This window comes from Merops nubicus, unplaced genomic scaffold, assembly GCF_000691845.1.
Source record: "Merops nubicus isolate BGI_N331 unplaced genomic scaffold, ASM69184v1 Scaffold1062, whole genome shotgun sequence".
Classification (NCBI taxonomy): Eukaryota; Metazoa; Chordata; class Aves; order Coraciiformes; family Meropidae; genus Merops; species Merops nubicus.
In genome coordinates this window covers 9,561-28,163 of record NW_008592625.1, presented here as the reverse complement: position 1 = coordinate 28,163, position 18,603 = coordinate 9,561, and the positions used below count along the sequence as shown (strand labels likewise).

Here is an 18,603-nt window from a genome sequence, read left to right as displayed (position 1 = left end):
GCCCTCCCGAGCGTGGGCTGGAAGCGGGCAGCGGGAACGTTCCCGAGCCCTCTCTGCCGTGCGTTGGTTTGAGTGGCTCTGCTTTACCCGCGTTCATGACGTTGTCCCTTCACGGTAGAAGGTGAAACTCCTGCACGGGTGTCTCGTACCGCACTGCTCAGTGTCAGGGGTGCTGGAGGAAGGATTTTAGGTTCCCTTTTTAGCTGAGCCAATATTCTCATTTTTTAAATATATTCAACAGACTTATAACTCTGGTGGGAGCCGGGAAGAATTGTACATGCTTCCTTTCTCCCACTGCCACTGAATGTTTTCCCAGTAGGCAAAAATAGATACAAAGGTGTTCTCTTTTCCCGTGTAGCCCAAAGAAGTAACATTTAATGGGTACTTCTGAATAACTTCTGCTTGTGTTAGTTAAGATACTTAATGTAATCAGAAATGTAGCATATTAACAGATGGGGATAGCAGAGCTTCCCTGGTTGTTTGCGTGTGGTTGCTTTTCATGAACAATTTGTATAATTCCACTGTTTTTTAGGATGGGAATTCGGCCTCCTTGTCTCTTTGCATGCTCTAGGTGGTTTTCAGTTGATATTGTAAGTTACTAGGACAAACAATTCAATTTTCCATGAAAAAAAATATATGGCAAATAGCCTTTAAAAAATAGCTTTACAGTGTTAGGGGGTTGTTTTGTTGACTCCATGATGACAGAAATGCAGGATCCTGAGTAAATGAGTTTTCCCTGTACTTCAAGGTATACTTTACAGTTAGGTGCAACATTTCTTTTTGCTTTGCTCTTATTTTTTGGTTCCTATCTCTTCATATTTCCTTTTTTGTTGTTTTAGGTTGAATTGAATATTTGGGCTACAAAGCTTCTTGCAGAAGGACTGCTGTGCTGGTTTACACTTAGGAGAATATGAGAATAAGCAAGGAGTGTTGTTCTTGCTGAACGAAAAAAAAAATCTGTGCCTTGCTGAGGACAGCTGCAGGAATTGGACACTTGAATCAATGTTATCGGATGAGTTAGAATCCAAACCTGAGGTGAGCAATTACGAACTGGATTTGGCTCTTAGGAATGTTTATGGGCAACACTTGGAAGAAGTTCAGTGAGTTTACTCTGGTTGCAGCTTATGTATTAATTCTCTAAGTGTTTTTAGTGGCATCTTCTAATACTTCCATGTTTTGATGTGAATGGTGGAAGACTAAAGAACATTGCAGATTTTTTCCCCTCTGTTTTAAGTGTCAGCCAGTACTCTTGCCTGTTCTCAGGTTACATTTCACTATTACAATGTTGTTACAAGAATAAAATTAATTACTGTATTGACTACTTCTTTCCCTCAAACCGAATAAACTTTACTTGGTTTGGGGGAGTCTGTATTATTCTATTTGCATCAGCCAGTTCTGTTTTTTAAAGTGCTGGTGTTTGCAGCGAGCAGCTGGCAGGCCTGGTAGCCGGTGGCACCCGGGGGCTCCCGGCTGCTGCTCCCCGGCTCGGCCAGCAGCCCTGCTGAGCAGGATCGCAGCAGTGCCTTCGTGTGCACGCAGCTGGCCACAGGCAGATTAGCACACAGGTAAAGTTCCTTTAGAGGTAAATGCAAACAGCACGAACAGCACTGGAGTTTGTTGGTGGAATGTGTCTATGCTTATTTTGTTAGCTGTCATGTGCACTCTCGTTCATTCACACATCTCTGGTCTCTGCCGGGCCTAAAGTCTTTCCAGTATCTGTGCCCAGAACCAGAGATTTTTAGCAAATTTGTCTGGAATTGTTTTTTCCAGGCTGTGGTGGTTTTCTCCTCACATGTTGATAAACTAGCAGTTCACTAGGAATGAATTCAATTCTGGGTAGAATATTTAGGAATACATTTAGTAAGTAGGTAGAAGGGACTGCAGTGATCAGAAACAGCAATGCACTGACTGGCAGTCGGCGAAAATGCGACTGGAGTCTCTTCTCCACCCTTACCCATAGTTCTTTCTCCTCTTGCTCAACTTGATTCCTCCTTTGATCCACCCCCTGAACTTTGCATAATGAGTTTTGTACATTCTGCAGTCTCTGTTGCATCAGATAATAAGTTTGGTCTTTTCTATGAGGCCCATCGGATAACGCGAGACAATTTTGGTTTCTTATCAGTTACAAAAGTTCTTGGTGAACCCCTTCAAGATTTCCCTTCAGCAATGGCCCGTGGTCAGTGTATGAGGAGTTCTGATCTTTGTTCCTCTTGCCTGTCATTTGCTAGGTACAACAGTCTGCAGTTTGTTACATTGAACACAATTGTACCAGTGTGTTCAATTAGTTCCATCTCCTGTTTCTTTTGGCTGGATAGCCCTCACCAGCTCTGTATGTTCCCCCACTGAAAAGCAAGGAGGATGGAATTTCTGTGTCCCATCTTTTCTGTTTATCAGCTTCTTCAGAAGGGTAAGGTCCTAGAGCAGGGGGCTTAGTACTGCTATGAAGTACCTTTGGGGGAAGTTTGCAAGTTTAAATTGTCTTTATTGGGTCTTCTGTTTCTATTCCTTTTCAGTCCATATGCAGTCTAGCAGATACGTCAAACCGGTATGCTAAAGAGAGAGCTGTGTGCTGGCAACTCCTCACAGCCTAGGGGATGTGGTAGGAATTTGTTTCTTAACAGAGCAGCCAGAGCCCTTCCAGTTGCACTGTTCAAGAAAAGTAGCTGCAAATTCATAGTGGCCCAGAGCAGTCACAGCAGAGGCTGCAAATAGTTCCTTCTTCACACCTTATGGCTGATATCTCATGATTTCTATCAAATTTTCTTCCCATTCTGAATGATGAGGTGGGGGACTTTATTACTCCAGTCTGTGAGTGGGTGGATTACCAGAAATTGTTTCAGACAGCCAAGGACCAGGGTAGTTGGAATGTTTGTTGCCTTCTTCCTCAAATAAAAGCTGTAAGTGGGCCTTGTCTTTTCTCTACTTGAGTGAGATATTGGTTAATTAGGCATGTTTACCTAACAGCCCTATGTCCCCATAGCAGAGTTGTGGTTCCTTCCCAGCACGCCCAGAACAGCACAGGCCATTCTCCAGCGGGAACAGGCCTGATGCATGAAAGCTACAGTGGTTGCAGAGGGTATCCTTTCCACAGGTGTTGTCTTTGAAGCCATGTTCCTTAGTCTTCATCAAAGCTATTTTATACTAAAAATTTGGATTCATTTGCATTGTGGATTACTAAATCTATACACAGCCTTCTTCTGGTTCTGATTGTGAAAGCTGAGTTAAGTTAGTACTGTTTTCTACTCCTTTGATGTGAAACTGGCAAGTACCCTTTTTACATCTTTCCCAAGGAGCAGTTCAGGTATCTCTGAAAGTCAGTCATGATTTTATATCTTCTGGTGAGCCATGGCACCATAAATCTTACAGCCACAGATGTTCTTTCATATCTTTGATATGTTAGGAAAGTATTAACTAAGAGCTAAATGTGGGTGTGTAATATCTAGATAATATTAATCAAAGCACTATGGATGGATTGCATAAACTTCTTTGCTGCTGCCTTTATCCTTAAAGAAACCACCAACATGCCAGTAAATGTTTAATGTTTGAGTAGAAGTGAGTCTTTCTTTCATAGGAAGTTACACAGTGTCTTGGAGACAGTTTGTATGGGCAGATGGACCTTTTTATTCGTGACTCCCTGTCTCCAAAGCTGTACTACCAGCATTCTTCAGGACCCTGATAAGTTCTGCATTTTGCATGCTTTAAGCCTTCAGGGTTATTTATTACAATTGCAAATACCTCCAGCCTCCACCAGGCTGGTCCACTGCAGCAGGGGTAGCTCTAGCAGGACTGAGTGAGCCACAGCCTTGATCTGTAAATAGAATTGGCTGTTGAAAAGTGGGTGGAGGGAGGTCTTTTAGACTCTACTTTTGCTCTTTATCAGCGCCTCATAAGGAGAGACTTGTGAATTAATTAATTCCCAGAGGTTGTATGGGAGCAGGGCATCCCAGTTTCTAGCTGAGGAGCCTCCTGCCCTCCACACCCTTTAGCTCCAACCCCTCCACCCCTCCCCCTCTGCTAAATGTTCTTTTGACCTCTTTATTTTGTAGTGGTTCCCTGGTTAAATTTAGAACAGGAACAGTATCGATTAAAGCCCTGGTGTCTCTAGTCTACCCTCCAGCTGTCCAGTGGGAGGACAGATCTGCATCTTCGTACTGGAGAACTTTCCTCCCCTGTTCCTCAACCCAATCCATCCCAGATGGCCATATTTTGTTTCTGTAGGGTTTTTTGTTGTTGTTGTTTTTTTGTTTTTTTTCAGGATCCCTAGTTCTTCAAAAAGATTTTTTGACCATTGGTTGTTTGGTTTGGTTTTTTTTTTTCCACCTGTAGGGGCAGGGACATTATCCAAGCTTCTTGGTAACAAGCATTCATCACTGCTTGCAGTGATAGACCCTGGCATCATCTGTTGTTGACCAGCAGGGATGAGAATTACTTGTTCAGTGACAAAGGCTAAGAAATAATTTACGTTTTTAGTACACACCCATCTCTAGGCCCTGGTCTTTTTAATCCAGCCTCTAGCAAGGATCTTGGGGTTCCACATTATGATTTCCTCCTATTCACAGGCTAGTCCAATGTACAATGAACTAGATGAACATACTTGGAAACTATTTAGGAGCAAACAGCATTTGAGAAGATGGCATAGTCTACATTAATGAAGCAGAGTAGTGTATGGATGCTGCTGACATGTGGTCACTCCAGCCCCTTCTGTTCTTTGTGGTTGTTCCTCCTATCCACCTTGATCCCTCCCTTTCCCCTGCTTTGATCCTTCTGCTAAACATCCATAAGTTTTCCACAGTCCCACAGCCTCCTCTTAAGACATCTTAATAATAAGTTTTACCAGGTCTCAGAATTTCCCCTGCATCCCAGAAGACATTGACTCTTGCCTGTGAGATGTATTCTGGTAACCCATGATAATATCGTTCCTATTTCTCACAAACTTTCTGGTTGAATTTCTTCAAGGTCATACTCAAGTTGTTCCTGTAACAGCCCATCTATCAGTGTCCCAAAAATTCTGGTCTTTGTTACTCTGTCTTATCTGCAGTTCCTCAGAGTTTGTGTATCTGTGCATTTAATTTATCACCTTTTTTGCTCCTAATCTGTCTTAGAGATACTCTTACAATTTCCTATTTGCTTTCAGCTGCAAAACCTAATTAAAGGAAACCTAAGGAATCATGACACAGTGTTTGTAATGAGTTTTTTTTCCCATAGTCCAGTTGCTTCAGTTGTCACAAAGGTATACAATGATTTTGAACAGGAAGGAAGGTTTATGAAAATACTTAGCTGTCAAGATACAGCTGTCACATGAAAAAAAATTTGTTTTCTCTGAATTATTTGAAGATTAAATATTATATTTATTATAGTATATTATTTATTTATTATTAACTAATTATTTGTAGAGTTGGCAATTGGTTTGCCTTAGCTTATTGGAAGGGTTGGGGTATTTTATTCCAAATTTTAATAATGATCATGATTCATGTCCTTTTGTTTAATTCTGCTTCCATTGCCCCCTTTTATTTCTCTGTACTAGCTTGTTCTTACTTTACAAAGAAAATTAAAAGCATCTCTTTTCTTCTGAGTGTCTATTTGTGTCTGCCGGATTTGGCTTTTCCCTACCGGCTCAGTGGTGCTGTGTGGAAGTGGAGAGTTTGAAGCCAAACTTTCCCATTGTAGGAGAAAAGTTTTAACAAAGGTTTTCTGTATAAAGATAGAAAAGTCCATAAAACAAGTGTTTCATAGTGGAGTAGGCAGGAGTAGGGATCATGAACAGCTTTTAAATGAAAGACAATCCAGTAGTTCAGAATCATCTTGCTGCTCAAATTTTTCGTCCCAGTGTGTTTCTTCTGGTTGCTTTGCTTTTGTTATTCCAAAGTCTCTTCTCTTTTTATCCCTTTCTCCTGTTTTTTTTTATCTTAAATTAGAATGCATGGCCATGGGGGAGGAACTGCCTTTTATTGCCTAGGTGTTTTTTTTTTAACAAGATAAAAATAGTTCCCTCTTCTGCCTGGGGCCCGTGGATAGTCATATATAATACACCTAAGAGGAAAAAATGTAACCTTTCAAACTGCAGTCTGGCTTGTGGCCTAGCTCAGGTGGCACATTGCCATCCGAATGACTTCAAGGCTTAAGTTTTACCTTCATAATTGACAGTGAGGACAGGCTGCTCCTAAGGGACGGTGAGCTGGGAGCCAGGGGTGATCCCAGCCCTGGGATCCTTTAGGGGTTTAAATGGAGCCCCTAGACAGAGGGTGTGGGTGGGGCCCCAAGTGAGACCACTCAGGATAGTTAAGACTTCAGGGCTCTGACAGCAGTAGCTCTTCCAGGTAAAACTGAGGAATCACCAGTATTTCCAGTGTTTTCACGAGAGGAAATAAGGATAGAAAAATCAGAACCCAAGCTGTTAAGTTTTCTTTGCAGTTTATTTGATTTAATGAACTTTGTCCCGATGCTGGAATGGCTCAAAAGGCTGGTATCTGTTCCAAAAATAATTTGGAACTGGATGCCAGTAATTGTGAAAATTAAGGCAATCACAATAGACAAAATAAGAATCAAATTATTAGTGACTGTTGGGTTTTAAACACAAATACGCCATGGGCATATCATGCTTTTTTACTCTAGTTCTTTTGAGACTGATGAACCATCTCTCTGCCCAGACAACACTGTCTGGGCTCTTGAGTGAATGCCTGATAAAAGGTGTCACCATGAGAGCAGTAGCTTTTGAATTACTAGCTTGTACAGTTTCCTTCTGAACGCCAAAGATAAAGGAAGCCTGTTGCATACAGGTGTTTGCTAGGCAGCAGCAGAATGCAGGATCTTTATGTCAAGAAGTTTCCTAAAGATAAGGAACGATGACTTGGGGATTAAGCTTTTGGTATGTTGTTGTTTTCTGTATTTCTTTCATCTATATTTTTCAAAATATTTTGCGAATGCGAGCACAGGAGTAACTCTGTTTGACAGCACTTGCAGCCAGATGAATAGATCCTATATATCTTAGGTTTTTGAGGGGCATTTTGTCTGAAATGCAGCGTATGTGTCTGAGACTGTTACAACTGACCCCCTTCAGTCTTTCTCAGACTGAGAAAGACTTTTTCATATTTCAGATCTCTGGAAGTTTAATTCCATACAGGGGAGGCACTTGAGACCATATTGGTTAAAAGACCTTGTGGAGTTCACAGAAGTAGTTATTCAGTCCATTGCAAAAGTTGGGCTTTATCTCCTAACTCAGCAGTGCTCCCTTTGTTAAATCAGAGTATTTTAGTATGAACCGTTGTGGCACTGGTAACAGAAAAAAGAGTCTTATTTCTATGCCTGCACCTGGGAGGTAAAGAGGAGGCCAGCATTTTATCCAGCAGTCTGACAAAAGCTTGAGATGTTGTCATGGGGATAGAATGAGTAAACAAGGCACATGCTTTGCTGCTCTGAGCTTGGTTAAATATGGGAAGACTTTCAGGGGCGAAGAAAGGCATTTCTCTGGTTTCCAGTTGCTTTTCAGCTGTCAAGTTCCTTTCATAAACTCAAGATTTTTAGGAGTTGGCCATAAGTAATTGTTGCGTTGCCAGAGGTGACTGATGTTAAGGATACCTAAATCTGCTGGGATGAATGACCTGGGCTTCTGTCACCTTCTGGGCCCATCGAGATGAGGGCTGCTTCCTATTTCTAATCTTTCTGATTCAGCCACTAGTGAGATTAAGTACAATTTTCAAGTAGGTGCACACACACAGGTGTGGTCCTAAATCTGAGTTCTGTACCCAGTGTGGAAAAAACAATCAACACACAAAAGTTGAGATATTTTACTTTTTCCAGTTCTGCACACAAAGGTGTGCTGAGCGATAATTTGCAAAGGTGGTCCATCTTGTGAGAATAATTCAAGTCATATATACAAAATAACAACAAAGAAGAAACTGTAGTAAAGTAAATGATTGGTTAGTCATTGTCACTCCTAACTTTTCGTATGAAAGCAGAAATTTACCATCCTTTGATCATGAGAGCCTGCTGAATCTTTTTTTGAGATTAATTGGGTGCCACCAAGGTCTGATGCCTTTACAGCTGTGAGTGGCACCAAACAGATGAACACAGGTGTAGGATGCTTGTAGCTTTATCTGTATAAACAGAGGCAGTGCAATGTGCCTGATCCTGTTTTCACGGGTTGCTACTTAGAGAAACGCTCCAGGGGTTTCTCCAGGATGTGTCCCTGCACTCCTTGTTCTGCTTGCCAACTAGTCTGTCTTGGAGTTCGCTAGCATATGACACACACACTCTAGAGTGTGGGGTCATGCGGGAAGTAGTTAGGAATGGAGTTTAATAAGAAGACAGAATGGATTTTAATAAGAAGAGAGAATGGACTGCAATTTTTAGGCTGCACCAGACAACTGAATTGACCAACTTCCTGCTTTTATGTAATGGGTCTCTTTTATCCTTCCCTCTCCATTTTCCTGTGTTTGTGCTGCCTTGATCCACCTTGATCCCTTCCTTTTCCTGCTTTTGGCCTTCCTCTTAAACAGTGTGTAATAAATCCTGTACAATCCGGAAATGCTGGGGTCTGAACCCCGAGCCCTGAATTAAGGTTGACATATGGGTGATTCCCACAGCCCTTCATACAGAGGTGGTGAGTTTGCCTTATAGCTTCCCCCCAGGGTGCGGCCGGCCCTGCAGGGAGAGCCATAAGGGAAATGAGCCCCAGGGGTCCCGCAGTGAGTTGACAAAGGTCAGGTGTCTGCTTGGGGATAAAAGCTGGGACCACTGGCAGGGAGTCAGGAGTGTCTGTCTGTGGAGTGCACTCCCCAGAGCTTCCTGGTTCAGGGCAGACCTCCTGACTCTCCCTGGAGCTGGGCCTCAGTCAGCTTGGACCTTTGCAAACATGGGCTAAAAGGGTGAGAGCTGCCCTGTGGCTACCCTTATCTTATGTGTTCAACTTCCTGATCTAGCTGTTTCCCATTCCATCCATGGGAAACCTTGGTTCTTTGCTTGTACCTCCTATTGTCGGTCAGATTATGTATTTTTTGGGATCATTGGGGATCATAATGTCAGTTGTATGTGAACTAATTGACTTGTTTGTCCCCCCCAGCGATCATTCATGGAATGTCCTTTTTGTATTCAATACATTCCACCTATTGGTTCATCTTCCTGCTGGTTGTGTCATTCGTGTTAGGCCTAGTCGTTGGCAGAACAAATCCCCAAAATCTCATGTTTAGTCCTGAAGTCCTCCTCAGGAAATGCATCCCAATATAAATCCTATACCTCTTTATGCAGTAATCCCCCTTATTTTTGTATATTATTCTGGAGAAGGTTTGTGCTGTTGAATTCCCTTAGTGGGTGGGTTTCACACTAAGGACAATGACTTTAACTGTCCATCTTTAATGGATGGATAAGACTGCCTGTGTTCTTCCCCTTGTCATCTCAGCCTTGTTCCTCTGATCATTATCTGCTTATTTTGTTAACCAACAACTCTTTTGCTTTATATTTTATTTTTAAAAGCCCAACTTTCTTTCAGTTAAGTATTTAAAAACAATGATTTTTAAAAATACCTATACCAAAGACTGAGCATGGAAAATGTTTACTTGGATTACTAGTTAAGTATGGAGTGGTAAAAGATTAATTGAAAATTAATATACACCTTAAATCATGACATATTTTGGTAAAATTTCTCTTGGTAAAATAGGCTATATTCCTTTTAAATTCATAAGGTAGCCTTCAGAGTAGTCCATAATGATCCAGAGCTGTTTGTTGTATGTTAAAGAGAATGAGAATTTTGTATGTAAATAATAATTTGTAAAATGAGAATTTTATAGGTACTTAAGAGGTTACGAATTCAAACAATTCCTTCTTTGTCATTAAGGTAAATTGAAAAGCTTCCATTTACTTCCATGTATATTCATGAGATTATATTCAGTGTCTCTACAAGACAGTAGGGGGTAAGAAATTTGGTTTGGTGCCAGTTAAAATTATTTGTGCTGCTCTAATCTTCACTATCTTTTTTTCAGCTGCTGGTTCAGTTTGTTCAGAACACTTCTATTCCACTGGGGCAAGGGCTGGTGGAGTCGGAACCAAAAGACATCACCTGTCTTTCCCTCCTTCCTGTTACTGAGCCCTCAGAATGCAACAGGCTCCTGTTGCCAGGTAAAATCTGTGTGGCAGATCTTTGCAAGGCTGCCCTTCGTATAGCTCACCTTTACTGGGGGCCCACTGCTTGCTGATAAGGCATTCCAGGGATGGAGGAGGAAGTTCAGAAGGGTGGGTGATAATTCTCATTTAACAGTGAAGTCTGACTATTTATAAAATTCCTTCCTTGTCCAGTATCTCTCAAGTTTTGTTTTGTTTTTTAGTAACTTTATAGATATCTTTTAGTCAAAGTATTTATGCTTTTATTTACTCTGGTTTAACTTTCTTCACTAGATGATGAAAGGGATCTCGCTTCTCCAAGTCACACTAACTCTTCCAAAGATGTTTCTTCATCTGCTGTCTTGAGAAGTCTCCAGGTAAATGTGGGCCCTGATGGAGAGGAAACAAGGGCACAGAATGTACAGAAACCATCTGAACTACTGTCAACTCCAGAGACTTCCAGTTTATTGCAAGACCTCCAGCCCAGTGACAGCACTTCATTTATTCTTCTCAACCTAACAAGAGCAGGTAATTCTCCTTTTATTTTCCATCTGGCTGGATGTGTCTCACACAGCAGAGTGAAGCAGATACAAGTACAGCTCTGTCTTTGCTGCTTACAAAGGGGAAAGATGACAACATTTGCTGAGCGTTATTGGATATTTTAGGAATATTTAATCAACAACAGCTTTCTACAATGTAGAGGTTAGTGAAGACTTTCTCAGTGCAGCTATTGCATCTGTGCCATGAACACGAACCTCTGGGAAGCAAAAGAAATGTCCCTCTGTTACATTATCCTGTTTCACAAAGTTGTCTTCTTTTCTAGGGTTAGGGTCTCCAGCAGAGCACTTGGTGTTTGTTCAGGATGAAGCAGAAGAGTCTGGGAATGACTTTCTCTCTCATGACAGCACAGACAGCAGTACCCCATGGTTCCTACGAGTGCAAGAATTGGCCCATGACAGTTTAATTGCTGCCACTCGGGCACAGCTCGCTAAAAATGCCAAAGCAAGCAATAATGGTACGAAATCCCCTGATGCTGTCTTAAAAGCTGAATGTTTCATACAAGGCCCCCAACAAGTTTCAACTTGTCCCTTCCTCTCTTTCACTCTCTTGCTTTGCATCTGTTCTGACATCTTCAAATCGTCAGTGACAGATTTATACAAAACAACAGTGTATTTTTTTTTCTGCAATATAAATAGGCTGCTCAGTTTTTCTCAGGGAATGTACTTTAGTGGAGCCAGCAGGTCTGTTGTAGTCAGCCTGTTCTCTTTTACTCATAAAGATATCTTCCTTCTGACTGCAGTTTCTTCTATTTCAACTTTGATTTTCAAGTGTCTGTTTTTAATGCATACTGTAATTCATACTTTCTTCGTAGCTCCACTGGGTTTGGAGATCAGCTTTCTGAAGAATGTGTAATTTGATTTAGTCACATGCTTTGTGACTTAATTTTAATTAATAATTGCAAACAAATGCAATATCTTTTTTAGCTACAGCGTTTTTAAGGAGAGATCCTGGCTGATACTTAAAATTAGCTGGTTGATGTAGATACCATTTTTACAGTTTTTGATGCATTTGCTTTCTATTTTTGTGATAAACTGCGTCTGGTAGCAGCTGTTCTGCCACAGGTAGTTTGTTGGGAGTAGTATATGGGACTGGCAAGGGTTGCAAATCTCTGTCTGATCCCTGTTACGGGCTAGGCAGCAGCCTGTGGGACATGGGAAATCATTAGAAGCCAGGGACATGCCTGCTTTGCAGCCCTGTGTCATATCTGATGCTGGTTTTATCTATTAAATATAACACATTCTAGTAATCTGTATCTTTTTTAGATTTTGGTGGGCTTTTTCTTCCAGGTGAAAATGTTCATCTTTGCTCAGGAGATGGGCAGCCGAAAGACTCCAGCCCCATTCCTCATTTGTCTCGCGTGGAAAGGAAGCTGAAGTGCACAGTTGAGGGCTGTGATCGGACGTTTGTGTGGCCAGCTCACTTCAAGTATCACCTGAAAACGCACCGGTGAGCAGAAGAAAGCTCTATGTTGTCATGACTCTGAAAAACTCTGCTCTGTATTTGGGAGAGTTTTTGACATTGACAAGCTGTGCAAACCTGGTATTACTCTTAGAAATATTGGGCCTCTTGCTTGCTTTAGGTCATTTATGTTGAAATGCTTTGACCAGATTTAGATTATTTTTGCAGATCTTTGTTAGTGTTTGTCTTAGCATATGTGTATTTTAACAGGTGCTCAATAAAGAACATCACAATTGCTTTTGTGGGGTAGTGAACATTAGGACTCGTAGGATGTTATAATAGTTTTATATATCCTTGAACAAAGTTTCTTGATCTAAAAAATGACCCTAATCTTTTTTAGCTAAGAAATGAGCAGTCTCTAAGGTAAGTTGTAGATGAGAAGCTTAAAAACTGAGGAGGACTCCAATAGATGTGAGCCCATCATCTTGCCCTGAGATAGGGCCAGCAGTAACTGCATATGTTATCATACGTTATCATAGAATATCTGGGCTGGAAAGGACCTCCAAAGGTCATCTAGTCCAACCTCCCCATAGTAAGCAGAGACATCTCCAACTAGATCAAACTGCTCAGAGCCTCATCCAGCCTGATCTTGAATGTCTCCAGGGATGGGGCCTCCACCACCTGTCTGTGGTGCACACTGTCTGTGGCGCTGTCTGTTTTATGCACACATACAGTGACTTTTGATCCTCCAGTGACTGAAATTCCACAACATTCCTATATAATCTTTTGCACCATTTTACTAAATCATTCTAGGTAGGGAATAGGCAAGGTAATAAGAGAAAAAGATAGTACCTGAAGAAATTCTTCCAGTGTACCACTCAGACTTCTGGTTCATTAGGACTAATTTAGGTTACTCACTTCAGCTGAGTCTCTCCCTTTTCCAATATAATTAATTCTGGTGTTAATGTTTCTGCTTCTTCTTTAATTTAAAAAAAAAAAAAAAAGTCAGTTGTTTGTGAGAAATAAATTGCAATTTATTGGCAATGTAACAGCTATTTTGCTGCTTTCCAGGAATGACCGCTCCTTCATCTGCCCAGCAGAAGGCTGTGGAAAAAGTTTCTACGTCTTGCAGAGGCTGAAGGTGCACATGAGAACTCACAATGGTGAAAAACCTTTTGTGTGCACAGAGCTGGGCTGTGGGAAACAGTTCACGACAGCTGGAAACCTGAAGAACCACCTACGAATTCACACGGGTGTGTTTTAGACCTCAGATTTGTGGTCTGCAGAGGTGGGGTCTTTACTGGGGAAAAAATAATTTTCTCCTCCATCCTCAGACATTAGAGAATATCATGTTGCTTATCTCTGCCCTTCACTAATGTCCTTTTTCTATCAATTCACGTCAATCTATAGGTCAGATTAATCAGCTGCTTACCCCCTTTAATATCCTGTGCAATTTCACACAGGTTTCACCCTTCAAATACTGTATGATGATTCTGTAGTCTGCTCAGACCCCTGCTCTGAAGATTCCCTTCCCCCCTCAGGTTGTTTGATGGAAGGGAGGGATGTGTGTTGTTTAGGAGAGGAGAAACTAGAATGCTCATAAAGGAATAGCTAGTGAACACGACTGCTCTAATTGTTTTTCATAAAGAAGCTATTTTAAATTCCTGAAAGGCACTATAGCTTAGACATTTCTCCAGCGTGGAGTCCCAGTGGACAAAATCATAGCTGTAATGACATCTTGGCTGACTCTGACTGGCTTTGGTTACACTAGGAAATTTGGGGTAATGAAGAACATGGTAGAATGTTGGCAAAAATACAGCAGCTAAGTCTAGCAGAAAAAGGTAATAGTTAGAAGACAAGATTTTGGCATGCAGACTGATCTGTTTGTGCTAATGTTAATTTGGGATATTACCATATGCTGGAGCCTATGTACTCTTAACTCATGCTCAGCTTTTTACATTAAATGAACCAAGAACTTTCATTTTACAGTGCTGTGCTTTATATGTGGTTTATGCTGTCTCCTCTGGATATTTTCATCTTGCCTTGTCAATATTTTTAGAAGTTGGTGCACCAGCCAAAGTCGTGACAACTGCATAAAGTACTTTAGGTGTTTTTATCCTAGAACATGGATTGAGAGAGGCACACAAGTTACTGCTGAAATGATCAGCAATTTAATAGTTAGCAAAGTTCATAGCAAATATCTCAATGGTTTTGTTTAGTTGGGTTTTTTAAGCTGTGAGGTTACTACACCACTTAAATGCCCCATTTAAAGCCTCTCAGAATATTGTTAGATTCCCTGATGGCCTAGGAAGGTAGCATTGCATTACGGTTGGTTAACGTTTCAAAATAACCTTGGCAACTGTGAGAGCACAAGGCCTCTCTAGTAAAATGAAGTCGTGGAACGTGTGGGCCAACAGCAGCTGGCTCTGCCTTCTGCCTTACCTAAACACTGCCGTATGGTACACATGGAGACATGGAGATGCTATTTTAAAGAATCTGCAGTCTAGCTACAACACATGGTTTGGGGGCAGATGTTGGGATGTAGTTAAAAAGTATATATACCAATAATAATATTTTGAATGTGTAGTAACAGTAGTCATATTTTGTACAGATTTCTTGTGCACGTAAAGCACCCAGCCAAGGTGCAGATCACGTTGAGGCCCAGCTGATGCATGCACAAACCTCCATGATAGAGCAAGTGTTCTGCAACCAACAGAGTAGTAGCTTCTGGAGGAGTAAATAAGAACTTTCTTAACTGCAAATTAGTAATGTACGGTTAAGAGTTTGATCAGACCAAAGGTGTTCTAAAACTGCAGGTGTAAATAGATCTAGAGTTTCTTATAGATGGAACTGTGTGCTGTTATTTTTGTCAGTGGTAGCTTTTCTTCCTTCTTTTCAAGTTTTAAATATGTGTAACAAGCCAGTAGGTACAATCAGTGTTTGAGAATCTGCCACATATTTCAGCTTTGTAAGACCAATCAGAATATGTTGTGTGGATCCTTTTTGCTCAGATCTGTTGAATGCTATAGTAGATAAGAAGCTGAGAAAGGAACTGTAGAAAGAGGACTTCTAAAGGCAAAATCAGAGTGGAAACAACTTTAAAGACAAATTTAATCTGAAAGAATGATGTGTATGTTAGGCAAATAAAATGCTCAAATAGCTTGCTTAATTGTCTGTGGACTTGCTGCTCTAATGCAGTAGTCTAGTTAAAGACTTGAAATCATGCTGTTAAACATGATATATTGAGTTCTTTAGTGGGATATTGCAGGCAAAGTTATCTATAGTTTTATTTAAGGTTTTATTGAGAGGGTGTTTAGAAGAGATTAATTATATTGCACTGCATTACTGTAGTCACCTCCCAATTTATCATTATTCAGACAAGTACAAAAGTGGCTGTGGAAGCATATAAATATAACAAATTTTAGCTTATGAGAACAAATTGTGGCTTGAATTACTGTTCCTCCACACAAATACAAATGACTCATCTCTTACGGGATTTTGGCAAGTTCAGCCTGATCTGAAATAACTATAGAATCTGATAGGAAGGGAAATACAGTTAATGGGATTTTTGGCACTGAGGCAGAAGGGGAAACAGGATCCTGGGAACGTATGAAAGAGAGAGATGATTGTGAAGAACTGCACGTAGAAGATATATCATAGTCCAGGTACTTATGTACTTGGAAGGTCTGTCTAGAAACAGTGGCCTCTTTCAGTGAATGATGAAAAGTTTCTACGGATGTTTCAGGAAGAATGCCAATGTTTCTACTTGAAAGCTGGTGAAGAGACAATGCTTTAAACACTTGAAGAAGCATGTGTCATTTCCATTGAACTTTGTTGCATGTAAGGCCAAAAGGGAGAATGGGGTAGAGATCTACAGGCTGTTCTCGGGGACTTGGACAGTCAGAGCAAGTTGTGATCCCAAGATCTAAGAATTTACTTTTCCCTTGCAGGAGAAAAACCCTTTCTGTGTGAGGCACAGGGATGTGGTCGCTCCTTTGCTGAGTACTCCAGCCTTCGGAAGCACTTGGTTGTCCACTCAGGTAAGAGTCTTCTTCTGACATTCTGTGACCGATCTGAGAAAAGATCTTTGCTGTGGGACTTTGATTTGATTTCCCTAAGAAAATTCCCCTGGTTTCTGTAGGACAACTTCTCACAGTATTTCAAGACTGACTTTGTGGTGCCAGTAGCCTGTACCCTTTAATCTTTTCTGTTGTTTCTGTTTCTAAATTTTAGTTTCTAAATTCAAATGACATTTTTAAACATATTTTTAAAATTGTTTCTAAAATGTCGTGAAGCTGGATATCTATTTCAGAGCTGCCATTTTGTTATTTAAAAGAGAGAATCTAGCACCTCTATAAATTGATCAAAGCTGTTGAAATCTGAAATCTCTCTGAGTGGGTTTCTGCCATTGGTATGATTTTACTTTATGTTTTAAAACTGCATACTTATAATTGGACAAAGGATTAGATGGAAACATATTTCAAAACTGCCATCTGATGGGGTTGATCTATATTAAATATTATCAACGCATGATGAATATGGCATATTTGGGGAAGGGGAGATTTTATCTGGGTAGTAACTTCTGGGACTACTTGAGTTCTCTATGCTGCTTCTTTTGTCTCCTTGGCTTCCATGCTATTGAGCTCACACATATGGACATCATACTTGTATTGTGAAAATGATAGACTGCTCTGTAAAATGGAATTCCTTTCACAGTGACAAGTCATCATCCAGCCTCTGCTCAGTAATGTAAACCAGATGGCATAATTTGTTGCGTGGTGGCAGGAGATAGCTTCCTTGTCTCTGCATCCTTGCTTTTGGTCATTTTATTCTAGGTATGGGACATCAGATCTGTCCATGTCACCAAGCAAGAAATTCCAAGTAACGTGTTCCCACTCATAAACCAGAATTGAAGATTTTATGTTACTCTTTACACTTTAATTTTCCAACAGTTGGCAATACTGACATCTAAACATCTCTGTTCCAGAAGCTTATTGCTTTCCAGGAAACAGGAATATTTCTTGTTTGTTTGTTTGTTTCCCTGATAATTAGCACCAGTGGTGTCAACAGCCACTTAAAAACAGTGTTATTGGCTTCTTGGTTGGTGAGGTATTTATTTCCCATTTGATAATTCTTGGTATATTCTTTCCTGCTTCTCCTTCAAGGAGTGAAACCGCATCAGTGTCAAATCTGTGGGAAAACATTTTCCCAGAGTGGGAGCAGAAACGTGCACATGAGGAAACACCACTCCCGACTGGGGACAGCTGGCAGCAGGGAGCGAGACCAGCCAGGTAAGGAAGGGGTGGTGCCCCCCGGGGGGGAGGAGTGCAGGAAGGCAGCAGTGGAAGGTCAAAGAGAAGGGACGGCGTTTGTTACAGAAATGCGTCGTTCTGTATTGTGGCCAAGGAGCAGACAGATTTATTGTTTTCAAAATTAACATGAATCTAGTATCAATTTTTTTATACATGGAATTTGTGCCCTTCATTAGGTATTCTTTCTGTAAGCAGCCTGGGTTTTATGCAATGTCAGTACTTAAAGGGAAAGCCAAGCCTGCATGAGATCCCACCACACTAAGCCTCAAAACAGTAAATATAGGAGTTACCATCCATTGGTGTGCCAGGTGGAGGAATGGATAAAATAGGTGGGAGCAGGGATTGTATCTTATATTGCAGCATCATTACATCATCAGAATTTTGTTTTACCCTTCTTGTTGCAATAGAGTCACTGATGGGCAGCAGTTTGCTGGAAGAATCTACAGTGCATAGTAAGAATCTCATCTCCATGAACTCTCAGCCCAGCCTTGGTGTTGAGTCTCTGCACCTGCCAGACACTGAGTCCATTATTGGAGTAGAAGAGGGTGAGACCAGCTGCTCTTTTTTCCGCCCTCTGATATGTGGTGACTGAAGTGGGATCGATCATTCCTCCTAGAAGCTCACCACGTTGCAGTGGGATGAGTGAACGTTGCTTTAACTGTGCAGAGTGGGTGGGTAGATGGAGAATGAGTCATAAAACTGGAGTTGGAGAAGACCTACCGGACCAAGTTTCTCTCTTACAGAGCTTATAAGGTCAAGCCTGCTGCTTAGGTGTCATTTAGCCCATGTTGTGGAACGCCATTTCAAACTGATTATGCAGTCCATTCTTCTAAAGCCTAAAGTGTGTTTTGCGGGAGCACCCAGGAGCCCCAGTTAAGGACCAGGACCTCATTGTGGTAGGCACTGTACAAACATTCGGTGTCTTGAGCAACAGGCCTTCCCTCCATCCTTTACCTTCAGAGACTATATTCTAATACATCTCACTGTCCGAAGCTGACTTACTATCTGAAATAAATGTACTACTTGATATCATTTAATTACATTTGCTGTGTTCTTTTCCTGCCTTCCCAAGTCACTTTTTCCTCTAAAATGTCTGGTACATCAAGCTCTTTAAATGAGTCTGCTGTGTAGGTATTTGGAACTTTAGTTAACTTACAGGTGTACTTCAGAACTGGCAGTATTAAGAACACAGGGTTTTGCTAAGATGCTCTGTGTCTGTAATGGCTCCCATGCAAAGACA

The 18,603-nt window shown here is 41.1% G+C and overlaps 1 protein-coding gene across 1 annotated transcript; it reads left to right on the top strand.

Annotated features, from left to right (window-relative positions):
* The first annotated feature begins 837 nt into the window (after positions 1-837).
* On the top strand, positions 838-18,405 carry ZNF410 (zinc finger protein 410). The gene is made up of 9 exons (XM_008935184.1): positions 838-1,035; positions 9,975-10,110; positions 10,387-10,620; positions 10,916-11,107; positions 11,940-12,099; positions 13,123-13,304; positions 16,002-16,091; positions 17,217-17,342; positions 17,771-18,405. The coding sequence occupies exons 1-9, from the start codon at positions 1,003-1,005 to the stop codon at positions 17,953-17,955; spliced, it is 1,338 nt and encodes a 445-aa protein (XP_008933432.1). The 5' UTR covers positions 838-1,002; the 3' UTR covers positions 17,956-18,405.
* Positions 18,406-18,603: the final 198 nt, after the last annotated feature.

Excerpts from the sequence above, each read along its gene's own strand:
- ZNF410 (XM_008935184.1), top strand. The coding sequence starts at position 1,003 with ATGTTATCGGATGAGTTAGAATCCAAACCTGAG. Across the intron at positions 10,111-10,386 it reads CAACAGGCTCCTGTTGCCAG|ATGATGAAAGGGATCTCGCT; the intron begins GTAAAATCTGTG and ends TTTCTTCACTAG. Across the intron at positions 17,343-17,770 it reads CAGGGAGCGAGACCAGCCAG|AGTCACTGATGGGCAGCAGT; the intron begins GTAAGGAAGGGG and ends TTGTTGCAATAG.